Here is a 25,631-nt window from a genome sequence, read left to right as displayed (position 1 = left end):
GAACCTTGCTTCAAACAAACTGCTTCTGACTTTTATGATCCTTTTGTGATCTAAATGGCTATCTCATAAGATATTCCACTGCAGCTTCTCTTTCAATTGCTTTTACTGTGAAATGGCATTCTGGAGATTTCTGGGGACCATTTCACACTCTTACGGTATTGATTTGCTAAACCTGATGATAGGTTTATATTTAAGATGCAGCCTAGTATATGAACAAAGTGTAAAGCTTATGAAGAACAGATTCAGGACTTTTAATAACCCCATCTTCTTGATGGGGTTTGCCTCTTTAAAGAAGGTTAGTGTTTTACACTGAATTTTTGAAGTGCAAGTTGCTATATGGACTGCGTTTCTAATTGTCTTGGAATGTTTTCATTGCACTGAATTATGGTCACAGAAAAAAATACGGAGAAGATGACTGCTAGTAACTTGTAACTCTTCCCAACATAAGGTCAGAGCAAACACACAAAGGCACTTGGGAACCTAAATGGAAAAATGGATGTGAGATTGTTCCCTGAGTTCTCACTTGCGAGGATGGCAGAGGATAGATTTTCTCCTGGGTACACTAGAAAGCTGACAACAAAACTAACTTCTTTGGGCTTCAGTGTTAGAGATCTGCACTTTTCTTTAAAAGACTGATCATTGTACAATGGTTATGGGCCATGAAAAAATAATCTTTGATGGAGTTAGAGCATAAAAATGAGTCAGAAATGCTTTTATGCGGAGAATGACACTTCTATTGGGCCAAACTACAAGCCCATGGCTCTGCCTTTACTCTGGCAAATATTATGAAATTAAGAGATGGACCCAGGTAACTCAGTCGCAGCAAAATAAAACAATCAGGTATGCACAAATGCAGTGAGGAACACCCAAAGGCCAGGGGAATGACCCGACAGAGCTCGGGAGCTGAGTTCCAGGATATTTTGTTTAGAGGACGCAGCAAAACAAATGCTATAAATCTGAACAGCATTGTACGTACACCCAAGTGAACACGACTGTGCTAGTGTTCCCCAAATGCTAATGAACTCCTGTAGGATGGTGCAAAAGTAGGAGAGTGAGGGTCTGAGACAGCTTCTGGAGTGGAGGCAATATTTAGGTCTCTCCACACTTGTATGTGGGCAAATTAGGGAGAGGAACCGAGAAATTCACTGCAGTGGAGGACACAAGACAAAAGGAGTGGGGAATCCTTTACCCTGCAACCAAGACTTTTAGAGCAGCGTTTAAAAGATCATTTGACTGTAGCACAATTATATGTTTAAAAAAAATATTAAATGGCACCTTTTATGAGAGAAGCTGAAGTACATATGCTAGAGTATATGTCCAGAACAATCCTCTACATATATTATTAGATGCATGGTTTTATTCTTGAACTGTGTGGATGAATTTTGGAGTATGTGCATGACTGATGATATGATTGTATATGACTGCTGAGTGAAGTCTAGATGAATTGCTTGTTGATATTAAACAAATGAAGAAATTCCTCTAGCAATATCTGGAATAAGTGAAGATAACACTAGTTAGAACTGACCAGGGTCAGCTTTTGCTTACACAACAATCTTGCATGCTCATTTCTAAGTCTAGCCTGGGTCTGATTTTTTTCTCTCTGCTTCCAGCCACTTCCATTTTTTTGCTTTGTTTTTGCATCTCTGTCCCTCAGTGGTGTAGGATCTGCACTACTCTCTTAAATGTCACCTAGACTAGAAAGAAATTTGGGATTTTCCTCAATACAATTTTCATGACAAAATAGGAACGTATAAAACTAAACAATTGCCAGTGCTGCAAGAACTGCTGCAGCGGGCAGTATTTAATGAAATTCATATGCGGTGGGTTAGCAAATAGACAATCATCAGAGCTGCAGAGCCTTTAATTGCCGGTGAGGGACTTTGAAATGTGTTGCAGTGAGTTTTTTGTGCATTTTTGTGGCTTGCTAAATGAAAGTTTCACATATGTACAAAAAAGCTGAAAAGTTCATACCCTCCAGGATCTTCAGACTTACATAAGAAGCCCTGCAAGACATGTAGCCATTTCAAGGTTTTAAAGGGTTGATTCTTTCTGGTAAGTTATCTATTATAGATCGTATAAATCACCGAAATCATCACCAGTATCGTCTCTCATTTTTATTATAGATCTGGCAAGACATGTCTGTTAAGTCTAAAGCCTAACTACTGTCACAGCAGCTATACAATAGACACAGACATTTTAGAATACCATTAACAGTCTGGATGAGAGAACAGGGATTATGCTTGTTAAATTAGCAAATAACACCCATGTGAGAAGGTGTCCAAGTATTTTGGAGGACGGGTCAGAATACAAAATGATCCTGATGACGTGGTGATAAGATCTGAAGAAACAGGACAATATTCAGTGTGTACAAATGCAAGGTACTACGGTTTATCAGGAAAATTCAACAGCAGAAATACAAGGTAGAGAATGACCAGTAAGGTAGTTTTCTAGAAGAAGATCAGATGGTTATAATGGATTACACACTGAGCATCAGTCAATAGTATCAGCTGGTTGCAGAAAAGGCAACTATTCTCTTGGGATGAATAAATAGAAGTGTAGCTTGCAAAATATATATAAAAATTCTGCCCTGTATGACAGGTACGGCTTAAGCTAAAGTACCTATTTACCCAAGATGGCTGTTGGCAAGCTGGGAAATAAAACTCTACCTTTTGTATCCCTGCTTGTAAAACAAAACCAAGTTCTGTTTCTGAGGTGGTACATGAAATCTGGCTATGTGCATCAAAGATGGGAACTACTGTCTGAAGCAGCAAGGTGCTTCTAGGTCTGTTCTATGGTATCCACACAGATGCTGAAGAAGACTTCTGCTGAACAGTAATTAGAAAATTTTCTTGTTAGCACCTAATATTTAATTCTTCAGAAATGTTTCTCTCATTGGTAGATACTAGCAAGATAGTGTTCATTTGCCTTGTTTTATTTAAAAACAAAAAAGCCTTAGAAGCATACCTATATGCCCTAATGTCCTACAGGTTTGGCATACTGGCATCTAGATATCTGTATCTACCTGTCTGACTGTGTATGTATGTATGTGTAAATGTATGCATGTATGTATCTATCTATCTTCATACAGATGTATATGAATGGGATCTATACACCTGGATACACTGGAGATAGCAGCATACAGTGTTTCTGTCACACATCGAAAACTTTCACCTAACTTTTGCACCTCAGATCTTTTTTCACTAGATTAAAATTTGTAGTGTGCTGAGATAATTTTTTTCCTATTTATTTTGTCCCCAGCAGTTTTAACTTCTTTTTAACACAAAGCACCTTGAGCTGTTTGTAATCAAAGATGTCTTTGTCCTGTGCACATGCAGGTTGTGCACACAACTACAGCGCAGCGGCAGGCACATTTCAGAACAGCCATTAAGGTACTGTATCCTCTGGGTCAGCTGAGAATAAACTCAAAGTAAAGTTGGCAAGAATTATTCTGTGATTTCCTCTGTGAAATATTTCAACAAGGTCTTTAAAGACTCAACCAAACGTTCCCAAAGCAAATTAAGCAGATGACATGATCCTTCCTTCTTGACTTCATGCCCTGAAACACTGAATGGAGACATTGCCAGGGTCAGATTCCCAGCTTCAGTGAAGCTACAGTGCCTGAAAATCAGTGCTTGTCAGCAGAATAAGGATAAACAACACTCTATCAAGGAGGGACTCAACATCCTGGTTTTGAGAACACCACTTCACAAAGAAGCATACTGTCAGTAACAATAAGAAAGCATTTGGCACTACCAACCGGCAAACTTTGTTCAACGTAATTCACACGTAAGAGTCTCCTTCTTCCTAATGCCTTTGTCTGGATATACTGGCTGTCTGTCTTATTTTAGGAAATCATACTCCAATTATGCTTCTTAAAATAACCAAAGACAGACAGAGCATAAGAAGTTTACCTTTAAGATTAAAAAACTTTATGCAAATACTCCGAGAGGAGATTGAACAATCCAAAATATACAATGTTGTTTTTCTATGGCTATTCTAGACAAACATTAGCAATACACAGGCTACTTTTCAATGTTGGTATCAATATCAAAAGACTGGAAAATCTTAAAACACTGAAAGACCATCTGTGCACGCTAGCAACTGCCAAATTTGCAACTGTGGTTTCTTCCCTGCTAATTCCATATTTTCCTGATAGATTAATGGGCACCATTTATCCAGAATAAATAAATGTGGAAGGCCCGCCTTCCCCCTTCACTGCACCTCATCATTTTACTGATTTCCACCAGACCACTGAGCACGTTAATGCAAGTAAACCACTGTCTGGATTCAGAAATTATCACATTTGGTAGAGAAGGAATGCTTGGCATTGCCAGTTTCTTTACAGACTGAAAGTCCTTGAAGTTAAGAAGAAATATATTCAGAGAACTCCAGACTACAAACAACACAGATAAACTGCAGTTGAAGGATTTTTCTTTCCTTTCCCTGACTTAAATGTAACCTATGTGCAGAAAAGCATCGATATTTTACACATACTACTCCTGTTTCACCATGTGCATTCCTCTTGTTATTTCTTTTGAGAGGCATGTCAGACACATATATTTAGACTTCTAATTTGCTAATTTATGCCAGCTAGTGTAAAATTATAGGGTTGAGAATAAAGTTGCAGAATCAAACCTTTATATGTGCTTTGAAGGAAAATTTTCTACTATATACAGTAAGACTTCCACAATCCACAATTTGCTAATCTTTCCACTTAGTAATTTGCATTCCTGCATGCACACACGTGCATTCACAAACATACATACTTCACAGGTTTAGTAAGAGAGCCATATTTCAATGAGCTCTCATACTATTCAGATTACATTGATTTCTATAAAATGTATTACTGTAGGTGTGCTACCACATACCTAATAGTGTGCTTAATCTCACAAGTCTAACTACATATATCTAACACATTATCTGCCAGTTGAATGATTTTGTTGTATGTTCATGGGGTGCTAATTGTAAATTTGGAATGCAAATAGTACATAATCTTGTTAAACACATTTCTTTAAGAGGAAGAGATATGCCTTTGCTGTGTGTCTGCTGTCCCCATTCACTGTAGCTCCAGGTTTTGCTAAGAGGTATAAGCTGCCTGTTGGTGCATTTGCTGACATATCTTATCCTGAATGACATTATCATGGCATATTATATCTAAAAAACCCCCAAATTGCTAAGGACTGGGCATCCCACTGGCAAGACACAAGCATGCCACATGCCAAGAGAAGCATGCGCTCCATGGATTTGTAGGAGGAAGGCAGAGGATTGCTGCTGTGCAAGCTCTGACAGGGATGTCTGTTGAAGTTCTTTGCTACTTTCTTAATAGTCTCTGTCGTCTCTCCTTCCTTGTAAATACACATTAGGTTAAAAACGAAGCCTGGAAATTCCTCCAGGTGAAGCACAAGTAACGAGCAGCACAAACTCCCTAATCCTAAGAGACAGAGAAGGAAGGGAGAGCAGTGTATGTTCACCTTCAGCCCCAAACACTAGCAGGTAAGACATTTTGGTTATATTTTCTACTAAGTAGTCTTCCACTACTTAATACGCTATTGTTTCCAGTGAGCTAAATCAGCAATAAGAAGGTTAAATTAACCTAAAAGAAATTACTATAAAAATCAAGTGAAAAATGTAATCTCCTTTTTCCCAAGATGCTTTCCTGGATCTTCTTTATTTTTCTAAATACAGACAAGAAGAGGCAGTCTTATTCTTCATCTGGTCCAGACAGCTTTTGAAAACCTGGACTTTATTGGAAACCCTTCTGGTTTTTCTCTCTCTGCTGGATTTATTTTCTATTATTTGCTTAATTTTTGCATATATAAAATGACTGGTTTTGATGCGATTTCTTTATATTTACATCAGTATGACGAGCAAACTCAATCATATATATCCATATTAAATAGAAACTTTAATTATTACTTAAGTAATAAACTCTGAGATTACTTAAATGAAAGCTTAATGGGGCTTAGGTGGACTTAAGCAGATGATGAAGTATTTTCTGAAACAGGGTTATTTCCTGAAGTCCATTTATGGCTTTTACAACCCTGACTGAGTCTAAAGTGACAAGCACCAAGCTATAACATTTAAGAAGTTGAAAAAATAATCTATTCACAGCCTTAGAAACACACTGACTGCACCTGTTTGTTCATGCACATAGTGGCAATGTCATCATTTTGAAGGGAACTGGTTATTCAGTTAAACAAATACATCAAGGGCTAGGAAGAAGAAGAAAATCCAACCACCCAGAAGGCAGTTTAAAAAAACCCTAAAATCTGTCAAAAACCCATGGAAGTCCTCAGTTATAGCTTATCCAAGATTTTATGGAGGGAAAAAAGCTTGACTCCTTTGAGCCAATACTGTTTACAGTTGCTGCAATGAAAATTCTAATTTTGTGCTCTAATGAACACAAAACGATCCATAGTCAACCTTGGCAAAACTTATAATGACTGTGTAATTGAAGTGACTTTGTCACATTAAAAAAATATTTCACAAAATTGTAGGAAACTGCCAAGAAATAAAACTATGGGATGGGCAGTCTTGGATATGTGATACAGCCAGCCATATCATCTTTGCTGCTTGGTAACTGTCGGGCTTATAAAGCTGCGAGACATTCATCTGCAGTCGCTCTTCTTACAGCATATTAAGACTAATTGTGAATTACAGTAAGTGCTTTGTCATGAATGTGTGACTCAGAATTTACTTTTTAAAAACACTTGCACCTTTACGCTATCTGGCACAATCCGTATGCGTGGGAGGGGCTATATAGTAAGCTGTCAGGTGAATCTCAATGTACAGGTTGTGTGACACAGGTGGACCTTCAGAGAGTTCCTCCATTGTGGAAATCTTACAGAGAAGGGGCACCAAAGACAGAACCGAGATCCCAGCCCATTGGGGAAAATATAGCTTCAAGAACTGGCATGGGTAGAAGATTCTCCAAGACACCAGATTTCTCCAGAAATATCCGTGACAGAACTGGCAGACACTTGACTTGCAGGCTTACGCTTACCATGATGCACGTTCTGGGCTGTTTCCTCTTTGAGTTTCTCCCCCCCGTTCCCTATACCCTGACCTCCAGGAGGTCCCATGCCTTCGTCCTACAGTGGGCAAAGCACTTGGCTCCCTCCCTCTGCCTGCACAGACACCTCTCCACTGCCCAGGAACAGGGGCTGAGCTCATGGGGAGAAGGTAAACACCAGGAAAGGAGCAGTTCTGTGTCAGCGAAGCACATTAGTATTTAACAGCTGCCGTGCTGAAATACAGAAGGATCAATTAATATCTGAAGTCCAAATTCTCCTCTGATGTAACTTCACTTACACAGAACCTGACTTTAAATATCACAGTTTCGGTTTCAAATCTGACTGACCAAATATTTTCTATTTACTTAGCACAACAATGACTTCAGCAAGCACCTGGGGTAAGTCCTGTAAAGAATGCTAATACTGTCCCCAAATGCAATACTAGAGCTTTAATTCTGAGTATGCCGGAATGATTTGGGGATTGGGCACCTAAGCGTCTTTACGAGAAATACATAAATAACCTCTCCCCGTTTTCGCTGTGGTAAGAATTATTCCAGAGATCAGTATTTCAGAAGACTTTTCACAGTGCTCTTTCACTTGAAAGACAAATCTGATTCGACATGAAGTTCCATTACGAATAAACTGTTACATGTGATGACACTGGTTATTGAAAATTGAAATGAAGTGAGAGGAAGCTAACACCAACTTGTATGAAATTCTGCTGTCTTGGAATGACACAGGGAACTCAATATATCCAATCATCAAAGTGAAGCCCATTGGGAACCAAACTACAGTTGTATTGCAGAAGGTTGCTACTTGATTGCTAGACCCAAAAGTGCTAAGCCATATGCCACTTACTTCTGTGTCTAAATAGCTGACTATGATTGATACGGAGGGTGGCTCTCCTCTTCACAGTGAAACAATCATGAAGACAACAGAAATTAGGGAACAGAGTATACAGATTATTGTTTACAATCCTAATTTTTAACCCTGTCAGTTCCTGGAGCTAACTGTAATTTATTCTTTAATAAATTCAGTCCATGCTCTTTTTTTTTCCTGGCAGAACACTAGCTTTTGTGCAGACCTTAGCTCACAAGCAGCATTCAGTATTTTTTTCTCTTGCTACTGTTGGTGTGTGGCCAGACGAGCCTGATTGTAAGGGCTCAGTGTTGGCCTTGAGTATAAAAATTTTTCCTGCTTTCTTTAGAAAGATTTTTTTCCACCGTCCTTTGCCAATCTCCTTGATTTTTCTTCCTCCCTCATCTGTCTCTCTGAATCAGCCTTTTCCCAGCACTCCTCCAGCCTCCCCACACTCAAAGTCGCTCCAAGGTCAGTGGAGGGCCCTCGTGCGCGGGCGCTCCACGTGTCCCTCCTCCCAGCTGGAGGCAAAACGCGCTCTGTTTACAATATGCTCCGTTTCCACTTGACAAGGCCTGGAAGCCGCTACATACATCTGAACTTAGGTCCCATAGTCAGAGAGAGCACAGCGCTGTCAAGATATGGCCCACTTCTACAATTAAAGAGCCAGCAGACTGGCAGGGTCTGATGGATGAGCTGATACTTGAACATACATTACATCTGTAACGTGAGCGCTACACGACTCAACGCAGCCTCGACACACAACACAAAACAAAAATCAGCTCCGACATTACAAGCACCCCTGCTCCAACTATGCTAATGTCTTCTTTCATCCATGATCTTTGCAACTCACATAGCGTTATGGTAAAGTGTTCTGCACTTAAAGGAATATCTGCAGCTTCCCTGCCACTATTAATAAAAATATTTAATGCTCTTGTTAGGAGGCGCAATTTGATTACTGAACTGTTATCCAACAAATCCTGAAAACAATTCAAAGTAAATTTCCCTAATATGTCTATTTTTCTATCCTGCCAGAAGGGTTGCTAATGAATTTGCTGCTTGAATGCACAGACAGATTGGGAACTATAACTGTGCTGGCCTGGGCAACATGGCACTGGCACCAAAAACCTATTTGTACCCATGCAAAGTTCTCTCTAGAGTATGTCTCTCATCCAGAGGTGATTTTCCAATAAAATCAGCCTCGATTATTGCAAGCGCAGGAGCAATCCCTGAGGGAGTATATCAGGCAATTCAATACTAGGAAATGTTGTACTAGGCAAAATTAACCTTGTAGCAGTGTTATTTCCTGAAACATTATCTAGCTTTTGCCTTTCTTACGTATTCATCGATCCTAAATGACTGGATTTTTTTTCTACTTCTCTCACTTAGTACAAGATCATTATTTTTTGTACTTGTATTTAAAAAAATAAATGCTTGAAAGACACCTGTTTTTCTTTTATTCCACTTACTGCCAAAGTAAAGGACTGTTTGCTGTAGGGTAGGCACTTTTTTTGGGAGATATAAAAGGTGATAGAAAGGAGGACCACCTTTATTCTGCCCTATTTTCATGATCCCGCAAGGCAGAGGAAAACTATTAGATAAACCATGAGGCTACAAGCCAGAAAGAGCAAGAAAATTTCATTCTCCCCTCTCACACCAAGGAAAAATTAGGAGAAATGCCAGTGAAACTAGCGGAGTTTTGCAGTCCAAAAGAGAGCAGACACAGGCCTACAGATTTCAAAGATCCTGTTGACAGGCTCAGTTAAATCCCACTGCCTGGTAGCTTTATCCACTGCCTCTCACCAGGCTCTCCGACGCAGGGATCTTCATCTGGAGGGTGCCGAGCACATGCTAGAGCCTAAATAAACCATGTAGTCATATACGTACACCAACACTACTTAAGCTTTGCTCTGGTTATTTATCTTCCAGCGGCACAAAAATGGCCCAACAGTGAAATTCAGGGGTATGAGATCTGAAGGCTGGTTCCTGTGCGGGACTCAGCCAGCTGCACTGAAACCAGCAGAACAGGTACTCCCGTTTATACCAGGATCAGGCCTTTTCTTCAATTTTGCTAGCATTTGTTGCTTGGTTGCAGTATCTTAATTGCTCAGAAGCACATTTTTGAAACATTAATTTAAAAAAGATCACAGGTAGTTAGAAAACAGATGTTACTTAATACAATGCCCAAAGCAAACACTTAGAATAATTGTTTGAAGAAATGCTTAAAATTAAAAATAATAACCAGAAAGACAAATATCAAATCTAAAATGATCAAAACCACAGCGTGAGTGAGGAGAGAATGGGTACTCCTTTGATCAACAGCAAATGTGTGCTAAAACTGGAAAAAAAATATTGACCTTAACTTTTTTTTCTGTCAAAAGAAGGAATCAGGCAAAAAAGGTTTTGTTTGGCTCAAGCTTTCACTTTTTCGCAACTTTAAAAATCGACCTAAATTTAATCTTGACAAGCTGTATCACAATGAAGGTGTAAAAATATTATTTTAAGAAAATAAAAAAAATGACCCAGTTAAAATGAAAATACTTGTTTTTTTTCCAGCTGCAAATTTCCTCCTGGCAAATTTTACACAAATGCATGATTAGTCTTGGTCAACTGGCATACACGTGTCTCTGTAAATAAAAATACACAAAAAAGAAGGTTTCTGTAGCTGTCTCAAGTTCTGTGATGGCTACTGAGCCACATGCCTGGCTTGGCAGCTGAGGGGCGCCTCGTGGCTGGATACAGCCAGCGGTGCTTGGTATTGATGGTGCGTGCTCAGATTTGTAAGAGATTAGATGAATGAGCTCTCAGAGTCTGTTCATCTCATTGTCTTGTAAGCAAACATTGTGCACTACACAGGACGTGTGGTAATTTAACCATCTACTATAAATTATACAATCAAGGCGGAAGCATTTCACTATAAAAATGTATTGCGCCCATTTGAAAAATGTGTGTTCTCTCTAGGTACCTGTTGTGGTGGTAGCTGAAAACCTGAATAAAGCACAAACTATTTTATATTTCAGGACTTAGCCAGTGTGACTCATTTGTACAGTTTTAAGTCCAAACAAACTGCTAGTCAACTAAATTATAACTTATTACCACAGGCTACAGACTTTTAATACATTCTGTGGTTGGAACAGGACTGATTTACTGTTTTGGGCCCTGCCAGTAGTTATCATGCATCATTTCCCTAGAAATAAAAATAGCCCTACTGTGGTTATCCTTTGGACTGATAAAAATATATCTAACAAGACGTGTCAGTGGAACAAATTCAGAAAATAAAGGTAAAATATTAAATAGAGTTATTATTTTATGTCTAAAGTACTACATCTTCCAGCTGCTGTGATGACTTTGGAATAAAGCAAAAGGTACTGCAAAAAGGAAAAAAGATCTAAAGGGGCAATTGATCTCTGATAAAACCACACGGGGATAGTTGAATTGTCAGAGCTTTGCAAGAGTCAAAATTTACATAAAAATCAGTGTTTAGGGATTAATGTGATATCATCAAAAAGGATTTCATATGTGTGTTTCTTTGCAAACAGTTTAAAAGCGGCAGTTCTATAATCCATCTCCAACACTAACCTTTAACTTGTAAAGAGTAAAATAATCCTTCGCAACATTTCTAGAGTTCACGTTCTGCTGAGGAAATGTAACCCCCCCTCCCTCCCCCCTCCGAATAAACCTCACTGGAAACCAACAGTAGCGTATGGGTATTGGTTTTCATGGTGGTACTCCAGGTGCTGACCCTGCTGAGCACTGCATGTCCGTACCACGCGGCCCAACGTGCAGAATCAGTGGCATTTGGGGGTTTTGTGAATTTTTGGAGGGACTTAATTGCTGGTGCAATAACTTGATCCCACTGACTGAGCTCTGCACCTGTGCAGATGCCTAAGTGGACAGCCTAGGAGGATCAGGGGCTAAAGAACATTGTCTATAATTGCCTGTAAGCAGGCTTTTTCCTGGATTTCTACTGGGGATTTGAGTGCTTTCGCATGCTAGACTTAAAGTATTAAAACATAAATATGAATGGATTTCTTTGAGAAATGAACATGGGCAGGCAGTTTAGGCACTGTGTTGTAATGGATTTTTAGAACTAAATGAATTGGTGCTGGCTGATTTAGCAGTTCGCCAGAAATAGTCTGAGGAGAAACAACGGTAAGGCAGGTTTAGAAGCAGAGACCAACAGGTGGCTGCGCGGAAATTGCTTGGGAATTTTACTGAGAATGAGAGTTATAGCAGGTGTGGGCTTTTCGTTTCTTTAAAAGCGATGCGAGTCCTTTAGCAAACGTCCTTTAGGTACACATACACAAATGTCCATAGGTACCTATGGTGCATATCTATCTACATATATATACACATACATATATGTATATATGGCCATCCTCCCATTCAATTATCCATGAATGGGAGGCCTTTTCAACCTAGATATGACACACTTTTCTCCTTTTTTTTAAATACTGGAGAGGAGATACCCTGCAGTGGAAGAGCTGAGCATGCGTACCAAGGGCACATGCCGCCCCGTTCCTGCCTCTATTGGTTACAAGTGCCTGATTTGACAGGTTAAAAACAAACCAACCTTCAGACCTAGCCCACTGGCCTGCACTTTTGCCAACGGGAGCAAAAGATCTGTTTATGGTTACTGCTATTACAGCATACATTAACTGACCCTCAGAGTCTGACCTGCTTGCCCTCCCACTTAGTGAGTCAATAAGAAAATCCTCTGGCTCTGCATGACTTGCTTAGACCTCAGACCTTCCGTGCAGATTAAGGTCTATCCAGGGAGGCAAAAACAAGGTGCCACTCCAGCTGGTAAAACAAAGATATTTTTAAAGTGCAGTCAGTAGAAACAGTCACTCCTATTCCATGTATAATCAAGGATGAAAAGGCCATGAAAAATACCACTGCGCTTTGCAAATGAGAGGTCAATAGAAATGTCAAGATATCAAATGTTAATGGATTGCATTTCCAATGATGGTTGGGACAGAAAACCATACCAAGTCAAGTCAGATGCCCTTCTGAGGAGAAGATGAGTTTTATGGCAGGAAAAGACAATAAACACCAGAAGTCTTCCTGCTTAACAAACTTGTGGTTGATGGAAAACAAATATATTTTGAAAATATAAAAAGCAGCGGGATTTTAACACAAGCTATAATCCCCAAACATATATCTGGAAGTCATTAAATCTACAGCAAATTTAAGTATATGCAGGTGTTTGGGGAAAATGCCATTGCTTTCTGTTGAAGATTTTTAACGGGACTATAAAAGAAGAGAGTATAAAGGACACTCAAGGAAGGCAATGTTTTCTTCCCTGAAGCAAGAAGTCAATTCCTCACAGTTCTCAGTATTCTCACAGTTCTACACCAGTTCATGGACTACTTGGACCACTCTTAAAAGCATTCATTTTCCATTTTAAAAATCTAACTTCTCTCTTACTAAACTGCTGTAGTTTGTAGTGTTGGATGACATTAAGTTTAGCCAAATCATTTTTTCACCTGCCCACATTTTCCCAAGGAATCCATTTGACCATTTTTATGAAAGACTGTAATCTGAGGCATTTGTTTAGAATCCTTAGTCAGAAGGGCACTGTCATGCAAAGAACTCATCTCTTTAATACGGAAAACAGTGAAAAGCAACTAGTTATCTTCCTAACCACTGTCTCTGCCCAACTAGTAGACACACAGCCTTCCTTTCCCAATTGCAGAGAGACCAGAGCTCACTGGTGGGCTCACACACTTAGAGGGAAAACAGCATTATTTGTGGCTTTTGAGTAGGAAGACTCTTTGGTCTATATGACAGAGATACATAATATAAGGAATGAAGAACAGCAGGTAATCAAGTGTAAGAATAACTACTTGCACAGATTCCAGTGAATATATGAGGAAAGGGGTTTAAAACAAACAAAAGACAGATTTTTTTCACACATGATGGTGCTTAATGCCACAGGATGTTGTGGGGAAAAGAAATATAAAGAGATTTCAAGAGAGATTTTGCATGGAGGATAAGTCCATTGGTATCTCCTAAACACAGGATGTACAGTTCTGGAAGTGTAAAAAGCTGTGCACAGGAAGGTAGGAGGATACTCCCCAGGGAGGATGCCTCCCTAATTACTGTTCTTCTTCCCCCACCTTCTGCCACTGGCAGAGATAAAGCACTGGGTTGGTTGAACTTCAGTCTACGTTAACATATAGGCTGCCAAGCCAAGTGTATTTGTACTTGGGAGCAAGGCCTAACCCTGACTGTGCCTGGATCTCAGGGGATCCTGCAGCTCAACCCACTGATAAAAGACAAGTGATGTGGTCCAAGTGAACATGAACAAGTCTTATGAGGCGTGGCTGCGGGAACTGGGGTTGTTTAGCCTGGAGAAAAGGAGGCTGAGGGGAGACCTTGTTACCCTCTACAACTACCTGAAAGGAGGTTGTAGGCAGGTGGGTGTTGGTCTCTTCTCCCAAGTAACAAATGATAGGACAAGAGGAAATGGCCTCAAGTTGCACCAGGGGAGGTTTAGATGGGATATTAGGAAAGATTTCTTCACCAAAAGGGTTGGAACAGACTGCCCAGGGAAGTGGTTGAGGTACCTGGAGGTATTTAGACAACGTGCAGATGTGGTGCTTAGGGACGTGGTTTAGCGGTTGGACTTGGCAGTGCTAGGTTAATGGTTGGACTTGATCTAAATGGCCTTTTCTAACCAAAACAATTCTATGATTCTATGATTCTGTGAACATGATTCCTCTAGGCTTTATGCTGATGTGGGCTCCCATTGCCTACTCAAGTCTGGAAAAAAATTTGGGAAGAGTGACCATCAATTAGGATTCAGAACAAAACTGCTGTTGAATTTTAATTATATTGCTGTTCTCCCTCTCTTCCATCACATCACAGGGTATATAGAAGATTATTTCCTCTGGATGTGTCCTACTTCAAAACCATTTCTCATCTAACAGCTCTTTAGAAATTGTAAACCCTCCAGCAGGTAAACTTGTTTAAGTCACGTTACCTCTTTCAGACTCAGGGACAGGAAAAGCAGGGTAAGTAAAAAATATCTAGGACCTTGCATCCACGAAATTCCTTTTCTACTACAGACTCGCAATGTAAACATGGATAAAACCAACGGGAGAAAGCAAGTGCTCCTTATATGACAAGGAGAGGATAAATAAGTTAAACGTAAAGGATTCTGCAGTTATAGGGGCCACCTTGGTGCCACATACAGTCAGAAGAGGGCCTTATGTTTTTTGAAAAGTAACTGCACTATAAAGAAATCAGTTCTGCAGACACAGAGACCTCTTAGCTATATTCTGTGTGCTTATTTATAGTAATATTATGTCAGATGATGCTACCAAAACATAAAGATGAGTTCCTATGGATGTGTTGTGTCTTGTGCACACTACAAGCAACATGGAACTGAGTCCAAACATTCTGAAGGAGCCAAATGCCACCTGCATCTACCTTGGCCATCAGGAAGTTCACACCAGCTAGTCTAAGCACCTATAGACACTTGGCCATTAAGAAACCAGCTGCTTGGCTGCCTTACTGAACTGTAGTAAAGAAACTTCCTTGGTTTTTTTCCTCCGTAAGTGTTACGTGCTGGAGGGATTCAACAGAACAAAAAAGAACAGTAAACTTCCTCCTGAACATTAAACCAGTAACATCAAAAAACTGAGCAGTGAAAAGTAAATAGACCGTTTCTACAGAAAACTTCGTCATGCTCCTAAACTAATATGTTAAATAGTGGCACTATTAGGCCCTGTCCAAGGACTCTGTATAAACCACGGTCTTTAAAAGGGAGTGATTTCTGATTCCAGTTTTGGGACACAAGAACTATGTCAGCACAACATAAAAACAAGGACATTTTTTATGCTAATGACAACTGCGAATATTTTTTATATATATATTTATATATGTAAAAAATACATATATTGTAACAGATGTCAAATGCAGTTAGATTCAACTCAACTTATTAGTGCATGGCTTTTAGCCAAAAGCAATTCACATTTGCAGAAGTGTACTATCACATATGTCTTAATAACAAAAATGTGTTTTTAAAAATGTATGTGATAAGTCACATATGGTAGAAGGAATCTGTACAGCTTTCAGCCCTTATGACAATGGAAGCTACTAACTTTATTTTGCATAGCTGAAGAACATTAAAATTCAAGTGAAATTCTCTCTGACATTTGAGAGCTACAAAAGCAACGACTAAAAGCTAGACAAGCCTGAGCTGTACTAAGCGTGGCTGTGACGCTTATATAAATGCAATCCATATCTACTACTGCTATCTTAAAGACACTCTTCTTACTTTTGCCCTGAGAGGTAATATTTTAGCATACAATCATAATTGTATACAGGTACCTTAAATAGTTACATGTCACTGAAAACTACTAGACAGATTTTTCAGCTGTTTTGTTATGTAGAGTGTAATTAATATGTATAATGGATTCCCTAGAGTACTAATTGAAGCTGCCACCATGAACGCAGTCAAAGAGAAGTTAAACAACCAGTTGGGGGAAACATGACAGGGTGAAATATGCACATGTAGGTGGAAAGAGCGAGACTGTTCATCTGGCCTTCTTCCATTCCAAAATGTTACACTTACTCAAGTCCCATAAAGGAATGATTTAACCTAAATTGCCCTCCCTCCCCCCCACTCCCAAATCTTTCTGGTGGATTAATTGGCCATCAGTGTCACATACATGCTGTTTAATGACTGCAAGGCTCAATATCTTTGTTATATGTGGGAAAACTCAATTCAGTTGAGCCATTCCTGAGAATTTGACTCAAAATATTAAAAAAAAAAAAGTGAATGAATGATAAATTATTATTTTGGAGTTGTTCCCCAGGACTCCCACTACCTTACAACTCCTGGATCCTCTAGAATGTGAAGTGAAAACACAGCTCATTTCACACTCTCTATTAAACAACCACCAGCTAACAATGACTTTAATTCAGCTTGCATTGAATTTGAACTAGCCCTATAGGCAAGAAAGGTCCCTTGTCTTATTAGAAGTTTCATGTGCTATCAGGTCCCTGCTGGATTCCATTTCTAATTTTTATCAGATTGAATGAAACGTAAAGAGAGAGTGATTTATGACTATCTTGCATCTTGCCTAATCACTCCAAGGAGTGTTCGTACACATTTTGCGTTCACTTTATAAGGTGTAAATGACTATACATGATGGAAGCCAAGTGAGAAGTAGAACTGTATTCTTTTATTATGTGTGCTAAAACACAATGATTTGTGAGTCCTGTCAGTGCATGCTCTTACAAATACAAAACCACTCCAGTCCGAAAGCCAGCATGATCACCAACTGCTATGAAAATAAGAACATTTTCTGTCTGTAACGGGAATATACAGTTACTGGGACTTAGTTAAACTGCAATGATCACCTACTGAAGATAAAAATATGTGTTTTCTTGGTACGTAAGAGCCTATTAAGACTGGAGTCTTCATTATTTAAACAGAATCACTGATTGTTGGTAGCTTTAACTGGAAATGCCTTTCCTCAAAGAGCCAGAACATCTATATAGCAACTTTCTTAATTCAATGATATATGGTTGAGTGTTGCTGCTAGTGCCCTAAGATTTAAGAACTTCTCATAAAATGCCCTGGAAATTGCTCCCTGGTAGCTTGCTCATCCTTCACAGAGCCCTACTGTAAAGAGCAGAAACATATGTGTGTGTATGGTGTGAGAGAGATGCACACACAGAGTGAGAAAGAGCTCTTAATCAACAGGATGGCAAAGGCTTGATACATAGGTGCAAAATATTCCCATGTGTCTAGAAATCATTTGGCACATTCCTAGTTATTTCCCCCCTGTCAGACCTTCTCAAGGATTGCAATTAAAAATCATAATCTTTTTAGCATGTACAAACCTCCCCAAGGCTAGGAGCACTATGTATTGAGTATGATTGTGATATTATTTGGCAGCTATTCATAGGCAACACATTAATTTATGGAAACTGGATGAAACTTGGGGAGTGCAATCATTAGGGACACATGAGAAATCGAACGCTTTCTTCAATGATACTGACCTTTTTATAGCTATGATTAGGGGCAACTTGAATTCTATTATCTCCTTCATTGCCCTTCTTACTGTCCTAGTCTTTTTAGTGATTGTATACAACAACTTCATTAAACTTGCATTTTCAAACAGATATTAAAATAACTTACTTTACAGGAATGTTTCTCAATTTTGTCTTTTCAGCAGCCTGTAAACAGAAGAGGGGTGGGGGAAACAAACAATTAAGCAACATACCAAAGCACAACCAAGCTGCAAGCAACATCGACCTGCGGACGCTCTTCAGAAGCGCGCACCCAGGCAGCCCGCCACAACCGGGGCCGGACCCTTGCAAAGAGATAGCACTACAGGTTTTAAATACTTCTGCCCCGGTTTGTGCTATCGGTTTGGTTCGGTTATTTTTAATGGCCACGAGTGTTTAGGAACCACTCATTCAGAGCGATTACTTCATTTCCAGCTCTGAGGTCTGGCCCCTTTGTCACAAGCTATCTGTCCATATCTGGAATGAGAACAACAACAGGAAAAAATAAAGGGAAGAACGGACTCCGTTTCCAAAACAGTTTTTATTCGCCAACAACAGAAAAGGGCACGGGATGACCAAATGTTCAGATCAATTTCCTCTTGTGAAACCTTTGAGAAAACACACTCCAAATCATCTAAATGAGTAAATCTTTGGGCCTCTCGGCCTGCACCACCTCAGACATGGAGCCTGGTTCCAGTTTATTGCTGAACCCATTGATCTGTGTACAGTCCATTTATCATTCATGAAAAGAGCCAGTGATCTTCACAGTATATTAGAAGAAACAACTCAGATCATCTGTCAACGGCCCTCTTATTTCTGTTTCCCTCTCCACGGGGATTTCATCTCCTTCGATTCTTCTTGAATTAAAATGTTGCTAAGCAACACAGCTGGGGGCACCGATGGCAGAGCCGCGCCAGTCTATCACACTGGTTAAGCTGCTTGAGATTTTAGCAGAGATTTTTTTGTTTTAATGCTTCTGTGGCATAATTACGTAATCTGAACAAACCTTGCATCCCCCCTCTGATTTTTTTCAGAATAGGTAAATAACCTTCTAACTCAAGAGGGCTTGAAATATCACCTTCAGAAAAACTAGTGTTGCCGTGTCATTTCAGAGAATTCCTCCTAGCGTTTGCAGAACCAGACTGTAATAGATTTAAATGTGGAAAGCGGTCAGATGGTTAGTGAGATTACAAGCACGGATAGCGGTGAAAGGCAGAATTAAGACAACTGATCCATAAACCTATTATAGTAAGGAAAGTTTTAGTGCTTAATTACCTTCCGAGATATTTTTATAAAGCCTACCAAAATTGAAGAGAAGGGGTTTGGTGAGCAACTTTAACCTCTGCTGTGCTTAGGGATGGGAATAAAATGGTTCCTACATAGGAACTGCTAATATTAGTGGTCCTGAAAAATGCTCTTGAGGAATTCCCTTGAGGAATTAAATCCTTTATGAAAACTAACTTTTGAAGCCCCTGGGACCTGCACAACTGGGTTCCAAATTCTGCCAGAAGGAGTTTTCCTTTGGGCTCTACAATGGGGCTAGTTTCAAAATACCTACTGTTTTGGCACTTTTGCCTCCAATCATAGCAAAGATAAAAATCTGTGTTTAAATTTCCTAATAATGAGTTTAAAATTTGGGAGCAAGAATTAGAGTTTGTGAGAGCTGAGATGAGGCAACAGCAATCCTCTGGGCTGGTTCCCAGTGTGCGAAGAAAAATGTGTTTATTTCATTCGGATTATGTTTTCCATCTAAAGAATAAATCAATGAATGCATGATAAGAAACAATTATATTAATTGTACAGTAGGGTTGCTAAATAAAACACTTAAACATCAGGAAATGCTAAACTTAAGACTGCACAAGTGTTACCGACTCAAACCTAATTATGTCCTCTCAAACAAGCCTATGATGAAATGGGGTCCCTGCCTCATTAGTGAGATAATGTGAGTTGTGCCTCTTTCCACTGGTACTCTCCCAAATCTCCCTTTTTCAGCTACCACGTGCAAATGCAGAGTCAGAAGCATGTTATTAAGAAATATTTCTGAGTAGTAAACTACATGTAACAACAAATGCTTCAATTAAAATGGATTATAATACCATCAAAAATGGCATTTCAGTTTCCCAAGCCTCCCACTAAATGCCAAGTTTCAGTCCCATCCTGCAGGGAACTAAAATTATTTTTAAAGCTCATAAACAGCCTTCCACAATAGCAGAGGGTTTTTTGACTGTACAGTGATATTTTGCTTGACCCTTCTATATAGTAAATAGCCGGACTATAACAATTCTGAGTTCAAGCATGTGAACCTTGCATCTTAATCAGATTTTTTTTCCCCTGAATTATTCACAAATCACTACACAAAAACTGATATCAAAATACCGATAAAGAAAAGAAAACAGAAGAGTGGAGAGTGTCTAGGATCACAAGTAAATAATAAAAATGCCGTCAATTCTAATACAAAGTAAAGCAGAAGATATTCTGGAGAGCATGTGCGTGATGGTGTGAGCTAAACTGTTTACATGAAAGATTAAAGAAGATGAAGATATTTCAGGGAGTGAGAACTGGCAATGTCAAAGTCATAGAATATTAAAGAGCAGAGTCTAAACTGGATGTTTGATTTTTGACTACTTAGCTACAGTGATGGCAACTGTTCACCCTGAAAGAAATGTGGTAGCTTTAGGAAGAATGAATTATAGATTTATTTTATTTTCTTTGTCCATGGACATTCTAGCACATATCTTTCTTTAGACTTTTACATGGAGAATTTCCACATTTTTTCCCTTTGTTACTGGGTGAAGGCACTTTCCTAACTCTTAAGAAAAAGCACATGCTGGAGGGACAGTGTCCTTCACAGACATCCTCAGTCATAGAGAGTTTTAAATAAATGTTGCAAATGCTCAGGTTAATCTATGTGCCAGCCTAGTTTAATGTTGGATAATCAAGCAACTGGTCATTTCCTACTACAAATGATTCACTTTGCCTCTGAGTCAGACCACGGTTTTGTTAAACACAGCACAGAATGCATGTCAGGGATTCCATCCGAGAAGGAATTGCAGGATCTGGCCTTCTGCTTTTATTTATCTTGTAGGTGTTGCTCATTCATTTTTCAAAGCATATTTGTTGCGATATCATGAGCATGCCCAGTGGCAGAAGATAAAGGAAGGCAAAATCAAAGTGACATTGAGTAACTCTACACATTAAGCTTTGATGCAGAAACATATTGTTTGAAAATATTTGGTGTGCAGCAGGTCTGTCAATTAGAGCTAATTATTTTTCTCTGATCAGGAAGAATACAATCTTGTTTTAGGCAGGTTTCTTTGAAATGTACGTCTTTTATATAACTTCATTATAGGAAAATACTTCTTCCAAATTACTTTTTTTCTGGGCTGCTTAGCTATTGACTCAAATTGTCTGTGTTGAGTAGTTCTCTCTGCTTTGATAATTAACTTTTGATCATTACTGAATTTAGCAGCTCTAGTCAGATGTGTTCATAGCCATCCTCCTCAACTATTTCAGTGTTCATCGCCTTTAATCTTTGAACAAAATGATCTCATTGAGCCTCCATCAGCCTCGCTACTCAGTTAATAATTCCTGTTTCTCATCTTCATGACTGAGTTTGATTTGTTTTAGTTGTGATGCGAGCTTTTGATTATTAATTTAAGATATTTCAAAGACAAACTTGTTTTAAGAGTTATATTTTTTATCTTATATTCCTAGGCCTTTACAAGTAAGAAACTGGTTTTAACTCCACAACTATTCCTAAACTTCATCTATTAAAAGCACTATCTAGAAACAGAGCAGGTAGGAAGTCCCTAAACCATGATACATGTGCCCTGAGTGGGAGATGATGCTGCAGAAGATTGGAATGAAATTCGACTGGTTTAATGTAATATTCAATGGGTGTTAGGAGAATTACATCATGGGACCTTTGCTAATTTTGAGCTTGAAAACAGGCATTAAAATAATTTAGGATGATTAGAAAATGGAAGCCAGAGTGAACTAGACAATCATTTCACTTTAATTTGTAATTTCCTTCTGATTTCTTTTTTTACAATTATGGCCTTGCCATAATTGTGCCTCTGCTCTCTAAGACCTTATTCTAACACCTGACTCTAGTGTTGGATAAGAAGGAAGAAGATGAAGAATACATGAAAAGCAGTAAAATACAGAGCATCATCCATCAAAGAGTATTTGCCTGGGGATGTTTTCCTATAACTTTTATAACTGTGAATGACTCTTACCTCTTATGCTGCATTACATCTGATTTTGGCGCTAGTTGTTTTTGCATTAGTTCAAGAACCACCTGCACTGTGCTTTACTTGATCTGCAGTGTGGATATATGCATAAACTTATTTTGTTAGCAGGCACTTAACTATTACACAAAAGATTAATCATGGGAATAAGCACAAATTGCTTCTAGATTGTGCAGAAGGATAGCAAAATGTGGAAAACGAAGCTTTTCTTCATCACTGTCAATTACTGGACTGGCTTTTGGATAAAAAGAACCAGAAAAAGTACTTCAGTCAGTACAACTTTCCTACATCACAAAGACCTGAGGAGAATGAACTGACAAGAGTCAGTTCAAAAACATCAAAGTAAAATAATTGGCATCTGCAGAAGGCAAATTAGATTTTTGGTCAAGTGTTACAGGGGAAGTGTCTGCTATCCAAACAAAATATGCATTTTTAATTGCATAACTGAAAATCCAGGATTTTCAGGGGAAAGTATTTGATTTCAAAAAAGTGAGATTAGACAAAAAGCATTTTTTAAGAATGTGTCCTCACCCTCTTGATTCAGAAGCACTGATCAGCCACTTAAGAAGGCAATTGCTGAGCCTCAAAGAGTCTCTAGGGTGAGACAGATGGCACTTCGATGCCATTGAATGTGTTGGCAGAAGCAGCAAGGCCTTCGTGATTTAACTTTTTCCATGAGCTGCTGCAAATCTAACTTAGGTTAACCTCCCAGCTTCTAACCAGCTCTGTATGCTTGGGTGAATAGCTAAGCGACTCAACACAAGCTTACAACCCACCATGCTGTTCTCTTCTCCTGTAGGTATAGAAGAGACACCTTGGAGACTCAATTCAACAATCCAATAAAAACAACTTTCCACATTAGTTGAGTTATATATATATATATACACACACACACACATATATCTTCATAGATTATAATTTGTCTTAGAAGTTATACCATGCTCTTATTTATATAGAATGCCTTACCTATGATCGTAAGTAACGAACCAAACCCACTACTTATCGACTGTACTGCATTGTGCTCTGATTCTGCAATGATACAGCTGGTGCTAACTATGACTTCCTGTAGAGGAGGAGAACATAGTGTGCAGCAAACAAACCATCCAGAATTGTACTGGGAATCAGAAAGCCCAAACCCAAGGGCTGAAGGACTAGTATGTGATGATACATGCATAAATATGTGTGTTGTGTTCCTTTTTTTTACCCTTCTTTACTTCATTGGTTACACTCTCCTCTACCTGTCCCCTAATGTCAACAGAGGAGATTGTATTTTTTTCTTGCTAATTGCCTTTGACATGAAGTTGACAACCCTGTATTTGAGATTCTGTGTGTGATATTCCGGGTCAGTCTCACCTCGAGGACAAAAAGCCCAATGTTCCTGTATCTAGGATCAAAAACAATGGAGAAGACACTCTCCTCATCATGTTGTATTTTTTAAAAATGAGTATTTTTCCTTCAGAAGCCAAACATGTGGGATGGCTCAGCTAAGATCCATTTTTTGAAATATCAAGTCACCAAGCATGTGGTATCTACAAATCAGAATGGTTCATTGAACTCTCACTGTGTATGAACCACAGAGAGCTTCTCATCATTGCTTTGAGCAATGCAGTAACCTTCACGGCTTCACAGAGAGATGCTCAAGAATACTTGAAATACTGGAAATTTAATTTCAGTTGGTGCAGTGGAAGCTGGGTAAAATGAAAAACAGAGTTTAAGTGACCAAATCTAAACCAGTCTGTCTGTGGTTTAAGAAGTCACCTTCAGCTTTGATGTAAGTGAACTGCTTTTAATTGAGCAACAATACAGATATATTTGGGCTTCTGTCAGCTTTTTTTCCCAAATCCCGACGTTTTCATCAGGGCAATGGTGGAAATCAAACTAAAGAAGAGTGCAAAGAAAAATGTGGCCATTTCCCTTTCTTGAAGGACTATTCCATATTTTTTTAAGAATCAGAGAAGAGAGCTAAACACACTGAGTGTGTGCTACACTCTGAGGGGTGCTTGTTGCTTGTGTAGACATACCTGAGCTGGTTTTAAATAAGCTAGTGTGGGTACTATGAACATTGTTGCTTTTGTGGCACAGGCTTCAGTTTCCTCCATGTCTTTGGTGAACTTTACAATACAAACTGTTATGGTGGTCTGTCAGTGAACAGAGTTTTCTCAAAGATAACTCACACAACATGTACACTTAATTTAGGCACAGCCTGGACTTTAGTACCAAGGTACCTTGACAGAAGAGGCTTGAAACAGTGCCTTCCTTCCCCAATAATTTTGATATAGGATGGACTCTTTCAATAATGCTTTTGATGAGAAGTTGCTAATTTTGACTCCTTCATCCAACAAAGGAGAAATTGTAGTATGACATTACAAATTCTACTGATTCAACTTTTGTAGTCCTACAAAACATTTTCAAGTTGCTTTACAAATGCTAATCAATGTCTCCTGAGGTCTAGCAGATTTAAATGCTCTGACAATACCAATTGACTTGGTCGTTGCAGAGTTCCGTGGCAGAGAACAGAACTCCTGGCTAGAGCTACACCTGGTATTTCATAAGAATCGCTGTATTTGAATAACAAATATACAGCCCTGGTGACAGGAAAAGTTGGGAAAATTGTACTGAATGATCCACGTTTAAGAAAAAAAATTCTAAATTGAAATTCTGGTTTGAATCATCAATTCCTAGCAAATAATTTTTTACAAATTCATTACAACTGACCTAGGCTTAGCAGATGATAATCCTGTTGTGAAAATATATAACATTCAGCTATGAATAAAACTCAATATTTGCCATTGTTTTATTTTCTGATGATTTTTCTAAAATGTGTGTTTGGTTCAACCCTCCAGATGGCTAATAGATAAAAAAAATCCATTACTTCTTGGGTTTACTCCATAGCTGCATTTCAACATGTTAATAATGATTAAAAATCTTGAGGAAGCAAAAGAAACAGAGAAAAGGTCAAGAAACATAAGAGAAACAAAAAGTCTTCTCTAGGCTTCCTTCAAGAAATAAGCAGCAAAAGGCTAGATTCAAAGAATTTGCTGCGACCTCATTGTGCAGCTGCAGTGTCCACAACCTGTGTATTCCTCAGCTTCCCAGTTCTAGCAAAAGGAGAGTAATTCTTTGTATCTCCATCCCTAAAACTTATCTGAACAGTGCCGACATTCTGAGGTCTTAGAATGAGGTGTACTTTTAGTGTGCAATGTCCGATTGTCACTTTCGCAGTGTTCACACAAGTTATAACTTGCTGCGTCAAAATGCAAAGGAGGATAGGCAGACATCTGTTTCCCCAGCTCATTTGCAGATTATACCCTTAGATTTCCTTTGTGGCAAAGGCCTTTACCTCATTCCTTCGGGAGTCCAACCTACCCTTAGTCTCTTCTCTGCTCCAAATCAATGAATAGTTCCCTAGACTTGAGAAGCAAAAGGGCAGAGTCAAAGAGTACCAGCAGTGGCAGTGCTGGAAGATGTGAATTGATGTTGC

At 39.0% G+C, this 25,631-nt stretch overlaps 1 protein-coding gene across 4 annotated transcripts in view; it reads right to left on the bottom strand.

Annotated features, from left to right (window-relative positions):
- Nucleotides 1-25,631, bottom strand: part of AFF2 (ALF transcription elongation factor 2) — a 349,128-nt gene that overhangs the window by 63,863 nt on the left and 259,634 nt on the right. For all 4 annotated transcript variants that reach the window (XM_054839106.1, XM_054839107.1, XM_054839108.1 and 1 more), the window contains one exon: nucleotides 18,031-18,068. In XM_054839106.1, coding sequence (XP_054695081.1) covers nucleotides 18,031-18,068 — 38 coding nt within the window. The remainder of the gene's footprint in view (nucleotides 1-18,030; nucleotides 18,069-25,631) is intronic.

Source organism: Grus americana, chromosome 12, assembly GCF_028858705.1.
Source record: "Grus americana isolate bGruAme1 chromosome 12, bGruAme1.mat, whole genome shotgun sequence".
Classification (NCBI taxonomy): Eukaryota; Metazoa; Chordata; class Aves; order Gruiformes; family Gruidae; genus Grus; species Grus americana.
Note: the sequence above shows the minus strand (reverse complement) of the source record. Positions and strands in the feature narration are given on the sequence as shown.